Source organism: Meriones unguiculatus, chromosome 1 (genome assembly GCF_030254825.1).
Source record: "Meriones unguiculatus strain TT.TT164.6M chromosome 1, Bangor_MerUng_6.1, whole genome shotgun sequence".
In the NCBI taxonomy this organism is placed as follows: Eukaryota; Metazoa; Chordata; class Mammalia; order Rodentia; family Muridae; genus Meriones; species Meriones unguiculatus.
This window is the reverse complement of record NC_083349.1, coordinates 130859273-130881614: the sequence shown is the minus strand read 5'-3', so window position 1 is coordinate 130881614 and position 22342 is coordinate 130859273. Positions and strand designations below refer to the sequence as shown.

General features: G+C 42.8%; 1 protein-coding gene and 1 pseudogene across 2 annotated transcripts in view; one reads left to right on the top strand and one right to left on the bottom strand.

The window, feature by feature from the left end:
- Positions 1–248: 248 nt before the first annotated feature.
- On the bottom strand, positions 249–863 carry LOC110549435 (large ribosomal subunit protein eL15-like; annotated as a pseudogene).
- Positions 864–3671: 2808 nt separating this feature from the next.
- Prkar2b (protein kinase cAMP-dependent type II regulatory subunit beta) overlaps positions 3672–22342 on the top strand; it is a 105820-nt gene continuing 87149 nt past the window's right edge. For both annotated transcript variants that reach the window (XM_060366832.1, XM_060366828.1), the window contains exon 1: positions 3672–4213. In XM_060366832.1, coding sequence (XP_060222815.1) covers positions 3913–4213 — 301 coding nt within the window. In that variant the 5' untranslated portion in view covers positions 3672–3912. The remainder of the gene's footprint in view (positions 4214–22342) is intronic.

The following is a 22342-nucleotide window of genomic DNA, read 5'->3' as shown; positions in this document are numbered from 1 at the left end:
TCTTCTTTCCTTTTTCTATGAGTGCATATTTGTTTCTTGTACCAGAATGACTCGCTCAAGATACACCCTAACTATTAGTAAGAAATACTAAATGATTTATTGACCATAGTTATTATTCTGCATTGTAAAGCTTGCCCAAACTATTGGCTTGTTCTTGATACTGTCTTGTTTTTTTGTTTTGTTTTGTTTTGTTTTTTTGACTGTCCTAAATTGTTTATTGGGTATGAATTTTACAAACGTTACGTGTATTAGTGGTAACGGTGGAGCTGGAGAGTGTTGTGCCTTCTCCAGACTGCACGGCGAGAGCCACCAATAGTGTGGTGGAACTTGTGGCCCTTTCCTTGGCCACGGCTCTTGCGGCCAGTAGATGTCAGACCACGCATCTCTCTGTGTTTGTGGACTGGTTTGGTGATCCACTGGGTATCAGGATTTCTTCTGATAGCTTTATGGAATGGATCAATGAGGATAACCTCAAAAATTTTTTATGTGGAATCTTCACCAACCCAGTAAGAATTCAGGACTCTCAAAGCCCCGCAGTGGCGTCCAGCTCTCTCCTCAGCAACAGATTGAAGGCTTCCGGCAAATTTTAGCTGGTTAACACCATGGTGGACAGGCTTGCCGTAAGTTGCACCCTTAAGAACTGGTCGTTTGCGGCCACCACGGCGGACACGATTCCTGTAAATAACATAACCTTGCTTGGCCTTGTATCCCAGCCTTCGTGCCTTATCAGGCCGAGTGGGGCAGGGAGCCCTGTGCAGCACAGACAGCTCGGGGTACTGCCAGCAGCGGACCCTCAGAAGAAAGCGCATCGCGTCTGACTGCTTCTTCCTCCATAGCTCCTGGATGTATTTGTATGCACCCATCCTGGCTCAGCTGATGGCTGCCCCCAGAGGAAAGGCGATACTGTCTTGTTTTAGCACTTGTATTAAATCAATCTGATATCTCTGCCCAATTTTTTACATGTGGAAATAAATTTGGTAGCATTCTCATTGCACCTCAATGCTGAGCATTTGAAGTTCTTTTGCAACTGCTTCTAGTCTGATTCTCTGAGAAAGTATTGCAAATTGCCTTGTAAATCAACAACCAACGAATCAATAGCAGTGATGTCCTTTTAAAGGATTTAAAGTGAATAGTCCCTTTAAGACTCTGCCATTGCACTCAAAGGCACAAGAGCAAGTGTCTTGAAAATGGAAGCAAAGGAAATCATAAAACATTATCTCAAAGGTTATGTGGTGGTGATTAAAAGTCAGAGCATGATTTGAGAAGTGAAAATTTGTTCTGAGAACCGTCCTAGTGTAGCATAACGGGAACACGGGGATGAAGCCTTTGTCTTTCAGGTCACAGTTGATGACTGAATTGATGCAAACACAAATTGTCAGAGTGCTGGCTGCAGAGACAGCTTAAACCCAGCATAGCTGCTCTTAATATTATGCTCTTGGAAACCTCCTGGAATGAGAGGGCAACAGGTCATCTAATCCAATTACTAATCTCATGCCCGAGTCACTTCTGCAGCTCTGAAGCGATGAGAGCTCCTGGCATTGTGACTAACTGAAGAGCCATCTAGCTCGCTGCACAGAAGACACATAAGTTGGAAACACGTTGGTGGATGATACCTGCAAACAGGGCTCTTGCTAGTGTTTGCAGGACAGTCCCTTCTTTCCTCTGTCCTGGGGGAAAGGTGCTGAACATCATGGCCAAGACTAATAATTGTCCCCAGGCTTGGTTTTCCCCCTTCCCCCATCTCTTAAGTATTTGATTGGCATGTAGCTGCTCAAAACAAAGAGTATATTCCCCAAGTTTCCCACAGTAACATTTAATTGCTATTTGTTGCTGCATAACAAAGGATACCAACATTTAAAGGCTAAAACAACCCCCCTTCCACTTTATTTTTAATGTTCACCAGCTCTGTGGATCAGAACATTGGTCAGCCACCCACCACAGGGCTAGAGTGACTTCTAAATGCACCACTGGCCAAAGCAGTCACAGCCCCACTCATGTTCCACACCTGGGTTAGGACTGGCAAAGCTGCACTTTGGAAAAGCACGTGGGCTTGTTAGGTACCATTACTTTCTCTTTCAGAAGGTGATATTTGCATGGCCAGTAAGTTCTAGCCAAATGAAAACAGGAGAAGTGTTTGCTGTGGGAGCGGATGTTCCCCTCTCTTTGCCTCTTTTCTCCTAGCTGACTGAGATGGAATGACGGGAGGTGGAGAATTACAGAACTACAGAGCAATGAGCCTGAAGGAGCACGGATTCTCAGTGACCACTGAGCACCACAAAGGCCTTCACTAGCCTGCTTTACAAGACAGAGAAATGAAATCCCATCTTGTTTTAACTAGTATAGCTAGCTTGTGCTTTCTGCTGCACACGAGCAATGGTAATCTTAGTTAGTGCAAGCATCATCATAAGAAGGATGATAGAAATCCATCTTAGAATGCTGGGCCTGTGAAATGTAATCGTGTTTATATTGTGGAGAGCTTGACTAAGATTGTCTTCCAAATGGCCAACATGTGAGTATCGCAACATTTTTGAAGAGTTTATATCTTACACACGCCACAATTACAATTTATAAGCATGTTGTTAAACACACACACACACACACACACACACACACACCAGCATTATTATTATGAGGTTAAGAAACGCATTCTCTTATGGGAAAAAATAGAAGCCTTGTAAACAAATGGGTGAGATGCATTTTTTAAGTATAAATAAAACAAAGTGGTATTTATGATCGGTGTTTCCTGAGTCAAGTATTTTATCTTGTGTGGGGGCAGAAAGGTAAATGAGAAAAACTAAGGCAATAAGCTAAAACTAAAGAACAGCCAAGAGAGCTTGCACTTGGACTGCTTCGCAATAAAATAAGCCTTGTAAAAATTGAAGAATATGTATTTAAACAGAGTTTAATTTGGCAAAAGATAATTATTTTCAGCTTCAAAATTCTCGTTTTAAAGACCAGGGCTTACTCCAGAAAGCACAAATGTGTAGTTCTATTTTTCTTTATATTGCTATATGCGAATTTTGGAGACTTAATTGAAATGACTCAAAGTGTCAGGGGAGGTTTTTAAAAATAAGCAGTAAGAGGCTAATCGGTCAGCACAGCCCTTGCTGTCCGACCATCTGTGCTGACTACCCTGTATCCTGTTTGAAGGATATCAACTAACTTTGCTAAGTGCTTCACAATAAATGCTGCCTTTGTTTCAGCAACCGGTAGGAAATGCACCAAGCGCAGCTTGGCAGGGCATCTGTAAGACAAACCATCACAGGCAGGAGGCTACAAGGAGGAATAAAGCCTAGTGAAAGAAAAAGGACGTTGTCACAAACCAGAGGCAAGACTTCTTTACAGCTGTGTGACTTTAACAAAAGGCATCACGCACATTTCCCTTGCGGTTGGATTCTAGGAAAAGAAAAGGCCACCACCAAGGCGGAGGCTGAAGTTTCAGAACAAACTGCGCGCACCAACTCCGGCTGGGCTAGGGGCAGAGTGACGCGTGGGATCGGCCTGGGAGCTCAGGTGGAGCGCGCGGCCTCGGCCCCGCGCCCCAGGATCCCTCCGCCTCCACCCGGAGGCCACTTGAGAGGCGGCACTGCACCCGCCCTCCGAGTTGCCATGGTTTCCGGGGATCACGTGGGCGCGCGGGCGGGGGCGGGGCGCCGGGCAGGGGGCGGGGCGGCGGCGGCAGGAGAAGGAGCGGGAGGAGCAGGAGATGCTGCCAACCCTCCCCGGGCTGCGCTCGCTCTGCCGCTGCCGCCGCCGCTGCCGCACGGAGCAGCCGCGCCGGGGGCCCAGTGCGCCGCGCTCTCAGCCCGTAGCGCCCGGGGCGCTCGCTTGGGGGCCGCGCAGCCCGAGACCGGACCGCGGATAGAGGGGGCGAGGGCGGCGCCCGGGCGCCCCGGCGTGCACACCGGCAGGATGAGCATCGAGATCCCCGCGGGGCTCACGGAGCTGCTGCAGGGCTTCACGGTGGAGGTGCTGAGGCACCAGCCCGCCGACCTGCTGGAGTTCGCGCTGCAGCACTTCACGCGGCTGCAGCAGGAGAACGAGCGCAAGGGCGCCGCGCGCTTCGGCCATGAGGGCAGGACCTGGGGGGACGCGGGCGCAGCCGCCGGGGGCGGCACTCCCAGCAAGGGTGTCAACTTCGCGGAGGAGCCCATGCGCTCCGACTCGGAGAACGGCGAGGAGGAGGAGGCCGCGGAAGCAGGGGCGTTCAACGGTGAGGACCGGCCCCCTCGCGCCCTGAGCCCCGGCTGCCGCGTCCGCCGCACTCTCTGCCCATCCTAGGTCTTGAACCCTGGGTTGAGCTCCCCATCTTCCCCGCGCTCTTCACCTTCCCATTCCGCCCACCCCCTCAGCACCCATTTCGGGCGCTCCCACTCGCCCACCTTCCTACTCCGCTTTCTTGTCATGCCCTCCCTTTCTCTGGAGGTGGAGAAATGAGAGGTGGCGCTCCCGCGGCCCCCCTCTGTCACCTCTCTTCCTGGGGCGGTTTGGGGTGGGCGTCTTACCTTGCTGGATGGTTAACTTTCCCGTGGTTGGAGACGTCTTGGGCTCGGAGAGTACCATTGTGCATGAAGGGCGCTCGCCGTCCTCCCTTCAGCCCTTAAATTTATTAATGGAGTGTTCGAGGAAGAAAGGATGTAGGACTGAAGAGTGTGAAATCGGACTCTCGGAGGCAAATTAATGATAATAGCTGTGACATTCTTGGAATACGAATAATTTATTATTTTCCAGTTTTCCAATACCATGTGGTGGAGATATTTTTGGACGCATAACAAAGGATCATATTTAGCCTGATGTCTAGGGGGTCTTTGGTAGGAGGAACTAGGCCAATGATTTTCTTTCCTTAAAAAAAAAATACAAAGCATATTTTGAATGATTTTGAATTTTTTAAAGTGTGTGGAGAAAAAAAAACTAACACCATGGGAAGTTCTAAGAGCACGTCGGTTGTCTTAATGAAAAGCCAGCGAGTAAGGACCGTGCCAGACGCTGGAGCTAGAAAGAATGAATGGGAGAGAAAAGAAATGTTCTTAAATAGCTGCTTTTGGCAAGCCCCACCTCTTAAGCCTACCACCGTCTTCACAACACACCAAATACACACGCATGTTTACAGGTAATTGTATTTACACAGTGTGTCCAAAGACATGTTTTCCAGGAACCCCGGCTAAAATACCATGATGTGCAAAGGCACCAGTGTTTTTCTTTGTGGTGTAAGGCAAGCACGCATGCAGCTTTTATTTATTTATACTGCTGGTGATTTGTGTGTCCACAGTGCATTTCATACAATGAAAACACTTAAGTGCTGTTTATTTCATTCCCTTGTGTCCCTTCCTAGGAAGATTTTCATTTCTTTGCAGAATTAATTACATGTTACATGGGTGATAAAATTAATGCCTTCTTAGCTTGTGTGAAACACTGAAACCCTGGACATTAGTGCCCTGTGAATGTGAAAGGGAAGATTGCTATTTAAATTCTTAATTTGGGACATTTGGGTGCTTTTTGAGGACAGGCTAATCATAGTTTTAGTTGCCCCCCTCCCACTAAAGCAAATGCTTGTCCTGCTAGGAAGGAGAACAGAGACATTTTATATAGATAGTATAAAAGAGACAGTGGCATCGGATACTTGTGTGCACACGTACGTGTGTCTGTGTGTGTGTGACTGTGTGTCTGTGTGTCTGTGACGCAAGGATGCACACACAGGCAAGGAATACACAAAGGAAAAAGGGACCAGTGTCCTAGATGGAAGGCAAGAAGAAGCTGGGAGGCTTGATCAAGAACCTCTGTGCTCTTTAGAGCATGGTGCTGACAGAGCTAAAACCTGTTTGTCTAATTCTCCTGAAGCACTTTGCAATGGTTTAATTGCAAGAATGTGTCTCCTGCACAGTGAAACAAAGAAGAGGTTTTGTAAGCAGTAGGAGAATTTTTTAATGGAGCTTTATATTCTTCAAGTCATCTTTCCTATAAAAATTACTCAAGGTCAATTGTGATAAACACTTATCTAGTTGCACCATTCCTTCCCCACCCCCACCTCCAGGGGTTTTACAACTTTTTGTCGCTACATCATTATCCAGAGGCTGTCTGTGTACGTGCACCTAGCCGAAACTTTGGCATGAGTATAATCTCTATGGGGGCAGTTGTTTTTTATATTTTCCTGTCTAACACTTTCATTCTGTAACAAGTAAATTGCATCGAGAATCAGGCTAAAAACAATTAGAGGCTACAAAATGCTTGACAGACATTTTTTTGTGAATGGCGCTTTCAGACTTTGTGGGCATCTTTTCATCTGGATCATTGTAAATTTTTGGTGTGTGTGTTTTGTTTGTTTGTTTAAACAGCCCTTTAATCAAGTACACTCTCTGGAGCTTGAATTGGACAAGGCCATGATTTACCTCAAAGGGTCACACACACACACACACACACACACACACGTGCATGCACTGGTGATTTGTGAAATTAGCCCAAACCCCACAAGCCTCCTAGGGTTATGTCTGTGTCTAGGAGAATGCTGAAGAAAACCCAGCAGACACTGGGTACTTCCCCTGGCACAGCAGAGGAAGAGAAAGTGCTGGATGACAGCAGTCCCTGTGGCGCAGCCTAGGTTGCAGGATCAATGACTGATGTTTGAGTCAGAAAATAAGATGATCTAGTACCCTTCTTAGAGGGAGTTTATGAATAGGTGGGACATAGTTGTTTTTTTTTTTTTTCCCTTCCTTTATATTTTTTTCTTCTCCTTTTTTGGTCAACAGACATCTCCCTTTTTATTTATTTATTTATTTATTTTTCTGATACCCACAGTGCCCTGGCCATACTTTGAAAAACATTAGTCAATGGGTCATGATGATCATGATGAACCAAATGTGTCTCATTAATGGTTAGAGAAAGGCTGCCATTTGTTGACATTGGTGGTGTGCTAGGTCCCTGCTCCGTGATCCTAGTGACTCTGTCACTTATTCTGTGTTTCATGGCCAGTATGCTGCAGAACCAGAGCAGGCACAAGTAGGCCTGACTTCATCCCTGTGCTCTTGCCTTCCAGATTACCTCCAGAAGGGGCTTCTGCCAACTTAACCCGTGCTGGCCCCTTCTGTCATACTCCCCTTGATACTTAGTGTATTTTCTTTAAGGTTTTGGAAAATTAACTTGTTTAAGGTTATATGCAGAACTCACAGTAGCAGAACCTGGTTGGTTTTTTTACATCTGTCTGTCTGACCTTGAGGCCCAGATCATCAGGAAGTTCTTAAGTGAAATTTGTTCCGTGGGTTGACTCACAGGCTAGGTGTCCCAGGTTTTTTCCAGTCCTGGTAATGGGTTTGCATTGTTGGGTCTTGCCTTCTGTCATGAATCACTTTTGTGTAAGTGATGGTGTTATAATAGCTTGAGGTTAAAAGGCAAGTTCTTGACTGTGAAACAGCTACCTCTAACGATCAAGCCTTTGACCTTGACCTCCTATAATGTGGTAGTTTAATTAGAAAGCCAGATACTTGTAGTTACGGGGAAAAGTGGTCTGATCTGTTATTGCAGTGCTGTGGCCATAGATGGTGCCAGGGGGTTAGGGTGGCCTTTACTTCCTACTGCCTTTCCCGTGGATTCTTTTCTTTGTCGATAGAGTTCCTTTGTAATCTTACTTGTTCTTGTAATTACTTTTTTTTTTTTTTTCTTGTGGCTGTCTCCTGATCCTGGCTTTCAGGCAACCTTAGGTGATAGAATGCTGGTAGCTTATGGTGACTCTCTCTAGGGAAAGTCCCAGAAGCTAGAAAGAAGCTTTAGTGGAGGCTGCTTGGTGTCCACTTTGCCCGCCTCTTGCTGACACAAATGTCTCTATGCAAGGGTAGTGTACCTAAAGCAGGAGCCTACTAATGGAGTAAAATAATGGAATCACTATTAAACTGGAGTAAAATGAGTGGTAATTCAATAATCGTCATGGTAAAGAACACATTACAAAGGGTCACTTGTGGAGCAGACAGTATGGGGTGAAGCAAGATACAGAACTTGTCTTCCGTGCTACAGGGGGAGAAAGAACTGAAATTAAAAATGGATATGCAAGCCCCAAAGTGTAGAACCTTATACAGAAAGAAGATCAATGGTGTATGCATCCATGCATTCACTCCCAACTCCCCCGTGTCGTGTTGTGTGTGTGTTTGCTCCCCAGGTAGCAACTGTGACTTGATCCTCTTAAATAGGTGAAGTCTTTGTTGGAAAACCTTATCTCACTTTGAGTTTTATAACTTGAAGGGTTAAGGAGTACACATAAGGTACAGTTACATCTTAGTAATCTGTAATATATAGTGCATTCTAATTACTCTGCACACCTCTCTCATTTCCCTTTCATACCTATCACCCTATGGGAGCACTATCCACTGGGGCCTGGTGAGGTCAGCAACTGCAGCCCTCTCCCTGACTCTCAGTTACCAACTACCTTAGCAGTGAGGGGTAGAGCTCTTTGAGTCTTTAAGATCATGTGAAATTGGGAAGTTAGAGCTTGTGGTCATGGTGTGAATTCAGAGAATAAGGTTGTCATGAGAAGAAATGGTTAACGAGGAGGAAAAAGTATCCGTGTGTCTGAAGAAATCCTCTCGTGCAGTTTTGAGTGAATGTTCTTTGCTTCTGACACGTGTGAGGGCTAAGAAGCTTCACTGTAACGTGTATGAACTGGAAGCTCATCTGAAATGGCTCTTGGGATTTCCCTTAAGCCAGATGGTGACAGCAGGAAAGGGCAGTGTGCTGGCCTCACAAGAACATGCGGAAATGCTCTCAGCTGGCTCCTTCTACCTGTTGAGTTCACGGTGACTCTAAGGAATCCCTGTGTGGGTTGGCTACGGGGCTGGCTCTGGCTGGCTGGGAACTACCTATGTCAGCCAGGCTGGCCGGGAACTACCTATGTCAGTCAGGCTGGCCTTGAACTCAGCCATCTCTGCCTCCTAAGTGCCGGGATTCCAGGTGTGCACGCCGTGCCACCTGCCCTGTACCCTTCCCTAAGAACCTTGGGCACCATATGGCCACTAGAGGATATGAGAGGAAGTAGCTAGTTGGCAGTTCTTGCCTCCTGATGTGTAGCCAGCAACACATGTCAAAAGACGTATGTTTGGCTTTCCAGTTGTTTTGTACGACTGAAACAAACTATAAGAGCCTTTTAAGATTATGTTAGATTAACTTTTATTTTAGGTGTATGAATGTTTTGCCTACATGTACATATATGTGCACCACATATGTGTCTAGTCCATCAGATGTCAGGAGGTATAGGATTCCCTGAACCTGGAGTTGTGGGCTATTTTGAGCTACCATGTGGGTGCTGGGAACTGAACCCAGGCCCTCTACAAAAGCAACAAGTGCATTAAACCATTTTGCCATCTCTCCAGCCCCCTAAAAGAGGGCCTCTTCATATATTTGAAGATTTTCAGATATGTTTAGTCGGTTTGAGAAAACCCATAAAGTTTATATTTTGGTAGTAACTTTGAACTTGGGTGTTTCTGGAGAAGCGCCATGCTGGTCAGCAAGTTGGTGTGCTACAGCTCTGACGGTCTGGACCACATGAGATGGATAAGTGAATTCATATTTGTGAGGCTCTTCGGTCAGTGTGTACAGCAAGCGCTGACTATATGTCGAATGACTCGGCTGATAGGAACTGTTGCAGAGTTAACAACATATCATTGTTTTCTTTGGAAGCTGGTGAGGTGGACGTTTGGGGGGACTTAGCTCCCTTTGGGATTTAATGCAAAGCTACGTCACACAGTCATAAATGTTGTACCCTTTAGCTTACAGTTTGTGGCTAAGTTTGTAGTTAATGAGACTGTGTGGTCTTCTGCAGTTAGAGATTTATGCTATAGCTTTAAATCCTGAAATGGATTACATCTCTTATGCCGATCCCTAAAATATCGAAGGCATTGTTTTAGTTATGAGTGTAATCCAGAGGAAGTATTACAGAAGACTTGTGATGTTCACAGTAGAACAGTTAAAAAATACGGAATTCATTTCAGTTACAAGTATTAAGTGGCTTTTAGGGGTTGAAAGTTGGATCACAAATGGCCTTGAAGTAGTCCCCTGTCTTCTGTCATCCACCTACAACTGTGCTTTGGCAGAAGGCAGTCAGCGGAGACAAACAGCTCTATTGGGGCTGAGAGTGGGAGAAATAAGGGAAGGAAAGTCAGTCGGGCATGTGAGAAACTGAGGCAGGGCCCTGACAGTGGAGGCTTGAGGTGCTTCCTGACCTGCGCTGTTAAAACCAAGCTTTCTTCCTGTAAGACAGTTGCAAGCTTTCCATTGAGGCTCTGCACGCTCTGTTCAGGTGCGGGAGAGAGGAGTAAATGTTGAATGGTTATTTATTGTTACAAATCTCACTCCATGGATTCCAGTAAGTTTCCAGCTGTCAAGATTTTGTTTATAGCTGTGTTTAAAAAAAAAAGTGTTTCCTTTTCAGCCTTTCAAATACCATCAGGAGAACACTGAATCTGTCTATTAGAAGTTTATTTATGATCCCTTAAGCAAGTCATTTATCACTAGTAGTAACATTAGAGAAGGTCCCTAGTGGAGGCTGGGGATTGATGGGACTTCACCACGAGGAGGGGAGGGACGAAGCACAGGAGATTGAAGTAAGTGTCTGCAGAGTCTCTGTCCAGTGTCCAGAGCCAGAGCTCCAGAAGGAAGGAGCTGTTAGGAGAAAAAACAGGTGGAGGAGTGGAAAGTGAAGGGCTAAGGCTTACCAAGAACTGGCTCCTTTCTCCCCTCTCTCCTTAATCTCTTTCTTCCCTGTAAAAAGAGACATGATAATTCTGTTAAGCTTACTCTGGATCTATGGATTAACCCTTCGTGAGAACTTGTTCTTGGAGCATGCCTGTGATTATTTAGATGAAACAGGTGAGGGGTAGAAGTCCGTACCTGAGCTCAGCTGGTCCAGGCTTTTAAGTTTGGTCTTGTTCATAAAACTGTCAGTTTGTGTGTTGTTTGTATTAATTCCTAAATTATGAATTCTTTTCATTTTCCTTTAGGGTGCAGGGTACAGTTTAAAAGCCTGGGCTAAAGAAAAGAAGTATATGTTATTGTAGAATTTCGAGGGTTTGTTTGCTCTGACTGCTTTTCATTGCAGTGAAACTATAATAGACCACCAGATGCTTAAGAGACAGTGGGGAAGAAGTCAGAGTACAGGGATATTGCTGGCTTTGGTCATGTTCTAGCCTTTTTCAGTCCTGTGTATACTGTCTAGTTGTCATGACAAAACCCCACAGTAAAACCTCACTGTGATTTGATCATCATTATAATTTTTTACAAGAGCAAATTCTGTGTGTTAGAAAGTCAAAATGACTTAGATGGTTTTGTTACATAATTTGTGGAAATAACTGAAGCTAAGAATTTCAGGTCAAGGTTTAATTGAAAGCAAAGCAATTTTTAAAAATCAGCTATAAACACAGTTGGTGAGGCTTTTCTGACTGTTCCAGCAGTAGGTTCTACCATGTGTGGCTTAAAATGTTTGGAAACTTTAAAAAAAAAATCATTCCAGTTGCTGCTGTTTAAAAATGTTTCTAATTAAAAAAAAAGACAAAAGATGAAAATATAAACACACATTCCACATGAAAGTGAAGCCAAGAAGATACGCTGTGTACAGTTATTCCTGAGTCTGTTTGGCTTGGGTCTGACATTGTTTAGTTTATGTCAGCTGTTCCAAGACAGAATAGTTCATGGGAGTACTTTGAAGGATTTTTCTTTTAGGGAAAAAGCTTCCATTTAGTTAAATACCAGCAGACCCAGAACGCATCTTTTCAAAAGGTCAAGCTAATTTAAAATATGACTCAGTCATTTCATTCCCACTACTGTAGAGGGCTAATGTTAAATGGTGTCTTTTTCCTTATTAATAATTATTCTTAATAGCTGGGGCTCCTTACATCTACTTGCTAAACAAAGGGGTTTTTTTAGAGATATGTTGCTTCATCTTCCCCAAAGTGGTAGAGTCAGGATTTGAAGCTGATGGCTGAGGTCCTAGGACAGATCCTGCTCAGCGGTGCCTGTGGTCCATTCTCGGTGTTCCCTGAAGTCACAGGGTTGAGAAAACGTATCAAGAAATGAGCTTCCTACTCTTGCCCCTGAAAACACACAGCCCAGCCTTGCACTGATCTCTCCCCCTTTACAATCTAATTATTTCATCTGTTCCACCCACATTAACAAATATTTCAGAAGCTCAGTAAAAATAGTTTAGAAATATATTTAGAAATATTGTTTATTTTGCAAACTCACTGTCTTATGTGACTTAACTAGCAAAATGTATTTTAGTGTATATCCTCAACATGTGTTTATGCATTTTATAAGTGTACCAATAGATTGTGTGTATGAGAAAGTGTTGCGCAATCTGTGATTTGGAGAGGAGGAAGTCTTGGTAGACATGTCCTCACTTCTCCCTTTGCCTTCAAGGACTGCTTTCTATCCTGCCTCATGGAGCAGAGCCTCCACTGTGAGGACCACAGCTGTAAATGCTACCGCTGTGGCTCCATTAGCGTAGGGTTGCTGTGACTCATGCTGGTGTCCAGGTTTAAGCATCTAGACCACAAAGGGCCCACAGAACATGGTGCTAGCCACGTGTGCACTAGCACAGAAGGGTTGAATATAAAGGGAAGCCATGTCTTATAGCAAAGGCACAATTCACTTTACCTAAAAATCCCCTCTTGTGAATCTGTATTCCCCTGTGTACCCTGAACTCTGACCTGACTTGTAGAGCACTACCTTCCTGGGCAAGAAATGAGAATCTTGTTATAGGTGTTTAACTAGGGCCCACTAAATTGTAAGAATGCCAGTCAATAGTGGAAGAAAGACAAAACTTTAAAATCATGCAGTTTCTTAGAAGATCTCAGAATAATAACCCTGCTCTGAGCCAGCTCATCTCTCCATATACCGATCCTGCTTCCTTCCCCATGTCCCGATCCTGCTTCCTTCTCCATGTCCCGAGCCTGCTTTTGTCCCAATATCCTGAGCCTGTTTCTCTCTTCATACCCTGAGCCTGCTTCCCTCTCCATAGCCTCAATCTGCTTCCTTTTCCATGCCTTTGAGCAAAACCAGATGGCATTTCAGGTTTCCTTGTTGACACTGATAGTGTCACCTGTTCTTAATCACAGGAGCTTTGCAGATTTCCAGCGTCAGGAGGGGCAGGGAAACTCTATTCCAGAGTTTTTCTCTTCACTTTGCCAGTTGTGGGTGGTTAATTTTTTTCAGCTGAATATTAAACACCTAATATGAAAGATATGTAATTGCAAAAATGTGAAGCATTCTGATACAGGTAAATAATATGCCTAATGCTAGTCTGTAAAGATGTATTTACATCAAAACATATGAAGATAATTCCCAAAATATAAAACCTTTAGTCTGCCTTCAGTTCAGTCTCATAGATTTAGGTTTCACTATATTAAAAACAACGCTGCTTTATCTTTGAACCTGACCCTTGATGGCTCAACAAAATGCAGAGAACACAGGCACCAGTCATGATACTGGTAAAGATTTCACATTCAGGGTTACAACTGAGGTAACTTCTGTTCCCCCCTTAATCCCTCAAAACAGAGAATGGTAAGAAAGCCAGGAGCTACAGTATCATTTTATACCACCCTCTCCTTTGAGAAACAGGCTAAATCATTAGCAAAATAAGTTTGTAAATCCCAAGCTTAAGTTTTAAGCTTTAACAAGTCATTTTGAAGCAACATAGGACAGAGTAGATAGGAGGAGTTAAGATGTTACTTTGTTTAAAGTAGGCAGGTGCTCACTGTAAAGATGGAGTACATCTAAATTATTAATTAATATAAATATACATGAATTGGGAAAATCTTTGTGCAACAGTTACATCCTGCTGCCATTTCTTCCTATTATATTTGTAGAAGCAGAGGGGTAGATGCATACCTGCCCAAGTCAACATTACTTCATGGTTTGTTACCGGATTGCCTAATTCTATACTTACTCAACTATAGCTCACTAATATCTTAATATGGTTTAGAAGGAGGTGGAGGGTCCTTCTGGGTCGTAGCTTACAGGCCCAGTTGTATGCGGATGTCTGATTTTTATACTTTTGCCTATGAGCCCAGCCGTTAACAGTTTGAGCCTTCGCTCCAGCCCCAGATCATTGATTTCTAAATTGATGGCGAGCAGGGTTACACTAGGAAATACTAGGACTTACAGTAGTTACCTTATAATTCTTTAAAAAGAATTCAAAAGTTATCTTAGTATTGGAACTTTAGCAAAAACTCAGTTGTAAAAAGAGTATTTTACAAAAAGACAATGGAAACTAATCTAGAGGGGCTCAGGCGAGAGCATAGTGAGAGAGTTTTTTATTTGCAAGAAAGAAGTAGCACAGAAAATTAAGGTTCCCCCCCTTTTTAAATTATGACACACCTACAGTACACTAAGAGAAATAAAAGTATTAAATAACATTCACAAAACGTATCCCCACCCTTTTATCATTTATCATCACCACAATTCTTATCATTTTGGTGCCTTTGGCTTTCTGCTGTTCTGAGGGAATGCCTATGCACAGCTCATGCACTGTTTGCATTCGTCCCACCGAGGCATGTATCCTCGTCAGACATAGTGCTGTTACAATATATTCCAAATTTATGTGCGTTGTGCACTCAGCAGAGTCTCTTTTACATAAATTATCAGGCTTGTTTTCAGAACAGTGCTTGAAAGGTTACATTAATTCATGTAGCTGTAGTCTTTTTAAACTGCTAGGTTGTGTAGTCTTGTGTAAATAAACACTAAATGCTCTGGTAAATGTTGGCAGTTTCTTGTGGATATTTGAGTGTGTGTGTGTGTGCTCGTGTGTGTGCACATGCTTATTAAGCAATTGTGCCAGCTTTTAAAGATAGTTTCTGGTGTGATCAGGAGACTTTTCCAGGTCTCTTTTCTCCCACTCCCAGACTCTCTTCCCAGATTCAGGGAATCATAGAATAACTAGAATAATGAAAATAATGTTTTTATTTTTTTCTTTTATGCTATCAAAAGACACAGTGAAGTTCTCTTGAGGACATGTTCTGTCTTGATATTGCAGTAGATTAAATACAGAATCTATCCTATCAGACCATATTTGGAAAAATGTAAGATAAAGTCATTCTTAATGGTTACTAAAATTTGCTTCTGGGCTGGAGAGTTAGCTCAGCCATTCAAGACTAGGCTCACAAAAAAAAAAAAAATTAACATTTTCTTCTTTTAGAGAACACAGATTTTTTTTATTTTAAACATTATTTTATTTTATTTTTCTCATTAGTTACATTTTGTTAATTCTGTATCCCAGCTGTATCCCTCATTCCCTCCCCAATCCCACCCTCCCTCCCTCATCTCCTCCCTGCCCCTTTCCTAGTCCACTGATAGGGGAGGACCTCCTCCCCTTTCATATGACTCCCTTTTTCCCTTTTGTCAGGTATTTTCAGGACTGGCTGCAAAGTCCTCCTCTGTGGCCTAACAGTACTGCTCCTCCCTTGGGAGGTGGGGAGGTCAAAGAGCCAGTCATTGAGTTCCTGTTAGAAATAGTCCTTGTTCCCCTTACTATAGGAAACCAATTGATTACTGAGCTATCACGGGTCACATCTGAGCAGAGGTTCTAGGTTTTATCCTCTCATGGTCTTTGATTGATTGTCCATCTCAGAAAAGACCCTGTGCCCAGATATGTTTGGTCCTTGGAGAACACAGATTTTAAAGTATTTATTTGTAACATTTATTTTTTTATCATTAGCTTAAATATATATAAAAAAAACATCAGTTTTAACCCCTGTTACGAAAAATATTGATGGATATAATCCAGATAAGCAGAACTTTTAAGAGTGTAAGGAAACGTTGAGATAAAAAAAAAAAAAAATTTTTTTTTGAGGGCTGTTGCCCCAGGATCTCGGCCTGAGAGTAGGAAGGTGGGTGCAAGGCCCAGCGTTGACCGCACCTCACCCGACCATGATGGCTCTGTGGAAACCTGCACAGCTCATCACACGTGCTGTGTTCAGCAACTGCATGCATTCCTGCTTCAAGCTGTTGTTGGGGAGCTTCAGATTTTTAACAGATTTGATAGTTGTGTGCATCTCCAGTGGGTTCTCACAGTAAAATGCTGTTTTTGCCTTACTACAAGTAATGTTGACTATGTTTTCATTGACTCTGTAGGTCATCTCTGAAAAAAACTTCTGTTACTGTTGCCTGCATTCTTGTCTGCTTAATGATTCCACTGGTACTATGCGTTGGAAAAAACAACAACAACAACAACAACAAAAAAAAACAAAAAACCTCCCAGCCTTGGGCTTGCCTTTTCAGTTTTTTTAAATTAATTTTTAATTTTTTATATTAATTACAGTTTATTTACTTTGTATCCCAGCTGTAGCCCCCTCCCACATTTCCTCCCAGTCTCACCCTCCATCCTCATCTCCTCCCTGCCCCTCTCTAAGTCCACTGATAGGGGAGATCCTCCTCCCTTTCCATCTGACCCAGCTTATCAGGTCTCCTCAGGACTGGCTGCAATGTCCTCCTCTGTGGCCTAGCAAGGCTGCTCCTCCCTTGGGGGGAGGAAGGTCAAAGAGCCAGCCACTGAGTTCATGTCAGAGACAGTCCCTGTTCCCCTTACTAGGGAACCTACTTGGACTCTGAACTACCTTTGGCTACATCTGAGCAGGGTCTCAACCATGTTTGTAGCAGCTTTATTCATAATAACCAGAACCTGGAAACAACCCAGATGTCCCTCAGTGGAAGAATGGATACAGAAATTGTGGTACATTTACACAATAGAATACTACTCAGCAATTAAAAACAAGATCATCCTGAGTGAGGTATCCCAGAAGCAGAAAGACACACATGGTATATACTTATAAGTGGATACTAGACCTATAAGATAGGATAAACATACTAAAATCTGTACACCTAAAGAAGCTAAACAGCAAAGAGGACCTGGGGTAAGATGATCAATCCTCACTTAGAAAGACAAATGGGATGGACATTGGAAGTAGGAGAAAACAAGTAACAGGACAGGAGCCTACCTACAGGGCCTCTGAAAGACTCTACCTAGCAGTGTATCAAAGCAGATGCTGAGATTCATAACTGAGCCTTGGGCAAGGTGCAGGGAATCATATGAAAGAAGAGGGAGTTAGTATGACATGGAGAGGACATGAGCTCCACAAGGACCAAATATATCTGGGCACAGGGGTCTTTTCTGAGACTGTTTCTCCAACCAAGCACTGTGCATGGATATAGCCTTTTCAGTTTTTGATTATAACTTTTTCTCGTAAGTTTTCTTGTTTGTATTTTTGTATCTCTGGTAGTATGGGCTGAACGTTTACTTTTTAAAATCTTATACTTTACATGGATTCTTCATATTTTACTCAATATTTTGAAGGAACCTATTTTCACATGTATTGAAAAGACTGTCTTTTTTTTGTAGCTATATTAAAAGTTTTATTTTTGTACTTAAAGCTTCAGTCAGCCCATCAGTGATTTTGTGTATTATATGAAACAGATAATATCATTTTTATTACACATTATGGGCGTGCACACTGTGTCACGTGTGGAGGCACACGTGCCGAGGTCAGTGCCTTCTCTCCTTCCACCACTTGCTTCCAGGGAGCCAACTCAAGCCGTGAGACTTGGTAGCAAGTGCCTAACACACAGAACCATCTTGCCAACTGAAGAATAGAATTTTGAACATGCATAATTTATTGATTCATTTTCCCCATTGTTTTATTGCTTTTGTTTTGAGACAAGTTGTGTTTTGAGGCTAGTTCTGAGCTCCTGGGCCATCCTCCTGCCTCAGTCTCCAAAACAGATAAGACTGTAGACATGCCTGCAGCAGCACTGTGCTGTCCCATTAGTTCCTAATTCCAGGTTTCCGTGAATGGTTAATTATACTTAGTCTCCATTCCATCTTGTTGATTTAGCTCTCTTTTCGTCAATACCTGTCTTTCATAATTAGTATGGCTTTATAATCGTCTTATTTGATATGGTAACTCCCACCTTTTAGCTTTCAAATTTGCTTTATTAGTTGAAGGGTTTTATTCTATAGACATTTTAGAACAGATTCCCATTTTTGTAGAAAATCTTCAGTGAGTATTTTATTGGAGTTACATTGAATTATATGAATTTGGAGAGAACAGATGTTCTAATTATATTGAATCATCTATCCATGATGTCATCCTTTCAGATTCTTCAGTTTGATTTTGTCACCTTTTTCATAAAAGGGTTTTCTATCTCTTATTAGTTCTTAAATCTCTTGTCACTTTCATTATGACATCTGGAATTTTTTATTACACATTATACATTATTTTCTATTACACATTTTAATCAAATATAGAAACTTGGGGCACAGCAACTAAGAAGTCCTAAGAGTGGCTGACCAGCACATGGACTAGAGCTCAGTGTTTTTAGTTATTGGGGAAGTGAAAATTGGAGTTGCAAGGAGATATCATTACATATGTAGCAGAAGGTCTAAATAAGACAGTTCCTTCTGTTGGCTGTGATGTGGGACAGGAGAACTGCTTGCTCATTACGTCACTTACGGTGACCTAGCCACCCCGTGTATAGACATTTCTTCAAGAGGTACAAAAGTATAGGTTTATAAATATTTCTGTGAGTATGTACTGAAGCCTTATTTGAACTGGGAACAACTCAATGTCTATAAACATGAAAATACAGAAATAAATTATGATACACTCATTCAAAGAGATACTATTAAGTAATAGAGAAAAAAATGAGCTGCAGATGCTGCCAACAGAAAGAGCAAACCTTATATTTAAGTGAAGTTCCCACACAGGTAAAATGAGACGCTTATGTAGAAATTATAGTGGAGGTTCCTGTGGGATGCTGGGATTGACTGACAGGATAGAAACCGTCCAGTGCTGAAATGCTTAAGCCTGTATTGGGATGTTGTGTACATGGCTCAGGACATTTGTCAGCATTCATTAAATGGAACGCCATTAAAATGCTAATTTGCCTCAACTAAAGGAAAAAAAAACAGGGATGGTGTTGGAATCTTGTTTTCTGGTCTTTAATTGAGAAATTCCACCATGTAATGGTTATTTTGTGAGGTCTTTCATTTTTTGTCTTGTAGACCAAAATGCAGGTTCCATTTTCATGATAATGGGTCATAAGTAGAATTCTTTTTGATATTCCAGGCAAACAAAGTCAGAGGGCATTGTCTGTTTTTGCTACTTTTAAATTGAATGTGTCCAACCAGTACTGTAATGTGTGAGCTTTACCAACTTAATACTTTGTAACTGTCCCCTTCAATTGTGTGAGTAACCTTAGGAGTCAGAGAGGCCTCCTGTTGATACTGTCACCAGCATAATTCCTTTAGACTTGTTTCTAATGTGTACATGTAAGTGCTGGGGAACAGTGACCAAGCTGACCAGAGAAGACCCTAGCCCTGCAGAGCTAATGCGTGAAGAAATGAGCAATTCAAAACTCCAGAGCTCTTCAGATAGCTGTTTTCCCTGGAGGAAGTGAAATGGGATGGGATGGTGAGGCAACTGAAGGGTCTGCTATATGTGATGTGTTCCAGAAAGGCATTTTTTTTGTCTTTTTTAATATTACAGTTTATTAACTTTGTATCCCAGCTGTATCCCCCTCCTTCCTTCTCTCCCACCCTCCCTCCCTCATTTCCTCTTTGCCCCTTTCCAAGTCTACTGATAGGGGAGAACCTCTTCCCCTTTCATCTGACCCTGGTTTATCAGGTATCTTCAGGACTAGTTGCAAAGCAGAAAGGCTTTCTTTAGTGACAGGGACATCTTAATTGTTTTTAAAGACCCAGGAACTCAACTGTGGGTATGTCCTATGACTACTTTGTTACATCCCTCCTTGCCTGTGTGGTTTTTCATTTCAAAGCTTTTATATTTTTCAAATGGCCTTTGTGGTGACCTTATGTATGTGTGGCAATTTGAACTCTGAACTTCTGGGATTGCCAGTTTGGCCTGGGTTACTCACCCTCCCAGATGGAATGGGTCTCTGTATCTGCCCTGTGCTGTTAACCTTTCCTTGCCCTGCCTGCTGTATCCAAGCTTTGGAAGAGGCCTTAGTGCACAGAGAAGCAGAGCTTGAATTTCTGTAGTTTGGACAGTGCCCCTTTCCCAAGTAGAGGGAATTTAAAACTAGAGAGAGTTTGGAGTCCTTTTTCCTTGGTCTTTGTTCCTGTTTTGCCTCTGTGTGGTTTGGTAAGGTTAGTCAGGTTGGGACTCCCCCAGCCAAAGCTGTATTTTCCTTTCTCTGTGTAAGAGAATGTTGTTGGTAACATCCTCATGAATTACAAAGAGAAGACACATGTTCACTCATGAGCAAAAATGTGCTTTCTAGTTAGTTTGTTGCTTTGTACAGTGATAGTTTAAAATAGCACTTCTATTTGGAGGCATTTGGCTTAATAACTAGGACAAAATTGTATGTCTTTTTAGTGACCATTCCTGTTGGAATTGTGTAAAAGCTGACACACCCATATTTCATTTCATCCTATCATACTTTCCGCCACAATCCATTAGAGTGGGCTGGATGGACACCTGGTCTGGATCTTTCCTCCTGAGCCAGCAGGACAGAAAACAGTGACCCTCAAACACTCACCTTCACCCAGGCCACTGAAGGCTAAGGTACCGTGGGGTCTGTGTTTTATAATCCACATGTCAGGACCAAGCAGGAAGGGTTTGAAGACCCTCCGGTTGTGAGTTCACCTCTAGACCTAGTGCACACTGTTTCTGAAATACAGTCGTGTGTATCTTCAAGTATTTGCAGGCGTGATAGAGACACACACACTTTTTGTAGAGTCACAGAAAGTAAATGGTATTTTCAGGAGCAAGAATTGAACACATACAAAGTATTATGGGCTGTGTGCTACTTGGTAAAACATTTCCATTTTGTTGTTTTCTCACTTGTTTGCTGTTGAACTTTCTATCTTGTTCAAGGATGAACTTTATTTTACTTATTTTTTTGAGACATGGGCATAATTAAATTAATTTCTTCTAAACAGAGTATTCTTTCAAAAATAATTAGTTTATGCATTTCAATTTAAATATCCCCAATCTTTCATTTAGGCAGCTAACATATAAAAAGTATTTATTTCTTAAAAAAAAAAAAACAACTAGTATGAAGACAGAAATGCTAATTATTTTATGGAATCAAAGAGGGTTGGATTTATTTTCCTGTAAGGGATATGAACACTTTTCTGCAAAAGACCCATTTGTCTAATGTGCCTCTGGTACAGATGCAGTGGCTGTTTTGTTTGCGTGTGTGTGTGTGTGTGTGTGTGTGTGTGTGTGTGTTGCGTGTGTTTGTGCATGTACGTGCATGTATGTGTGTGGCCACAAACCATAACTCAGAACCTACTTGTTTAGCATGGACTGTCTCTTGCAGCAACATGCTCAGGAATGGAACCAGTGTCCATGCATTCTGAAGACAAGTCCCATTGCCTCCTGCTTCTAACTATTGCTTCTGTTTTGTGAACTGTCTTGGGTTTCAGCCTTCTCTGAATTCCTCCTTCACCTATTTTTCTCCTCAGCTTGGTAGGAAGCAATCGTATGTGGAAATGTGAGTAGCTGTGGCTCTCTGGGCAGAGACTGTTAGAATTCCAGTGCCTGTGTCCACCCATGTGGCCAGGAATTAGGCAGATGCAAAGAGGTTCGCTCTCTGCTTTTCAGCTTATTGATCCAGTCTGTAGGTGTTAAGTCAGCTAGGGTAGCCAGGGGTACAAGGAGTGAAAGGAGCCATTTCTGTGGACAGAGGAGGGGCTTAGGCAGCTGTAGGAGGCTGTTCTCCCTGTTGGGAACAGAGATACTTCTTCAGTTTACCTCAGCGTGGGGCTTTTTCTCCTAAGGACACCCCAGAGTGGAGGGGGGCTTGGTCAGTTACACTTCTGGTCTCCTGGGAGCACGAGAACTAAAATGAGTCACACAGGCATGTCAGTGAGAGGATTACTGTCATACAAGTATGGCGGCGATGCGCGGAGCGGAGCACAGGCGTCACAGTCTCCTCTGGATTGGCATCTGGGGGAAGGCAAATGCACAGATAGTTTCTGTTTTCCTTGGGGAGCCTCTGAGGACTTAGGTTACGTCCTTTCCAAAATGGAAAGAGTTTCATATAGTCTTAAATCATACTTGCTTCCCAGGTAGACAGTGTGCTTCCTGTGTTTTTCTTTCTATGTTTTCTGGTGTCTAAGTAATTTGTCTCCTTTCTCTCCTCCTTCTTCTCCCCTTCTCCCCTCCCTCCCTCTCTATATAATATGAATATGTGTATGTGTGAGACACACATGTATACATGCATTTACAGAATATTCATTGAACAAGAAAATCTAAAAATGGAAACCAAGACTGAGAAAACTCAATTTGTCACATTTTAGACATACTCATTTTGTTAATTTTGTATACATAGGGTATATGAGTACGTGTGT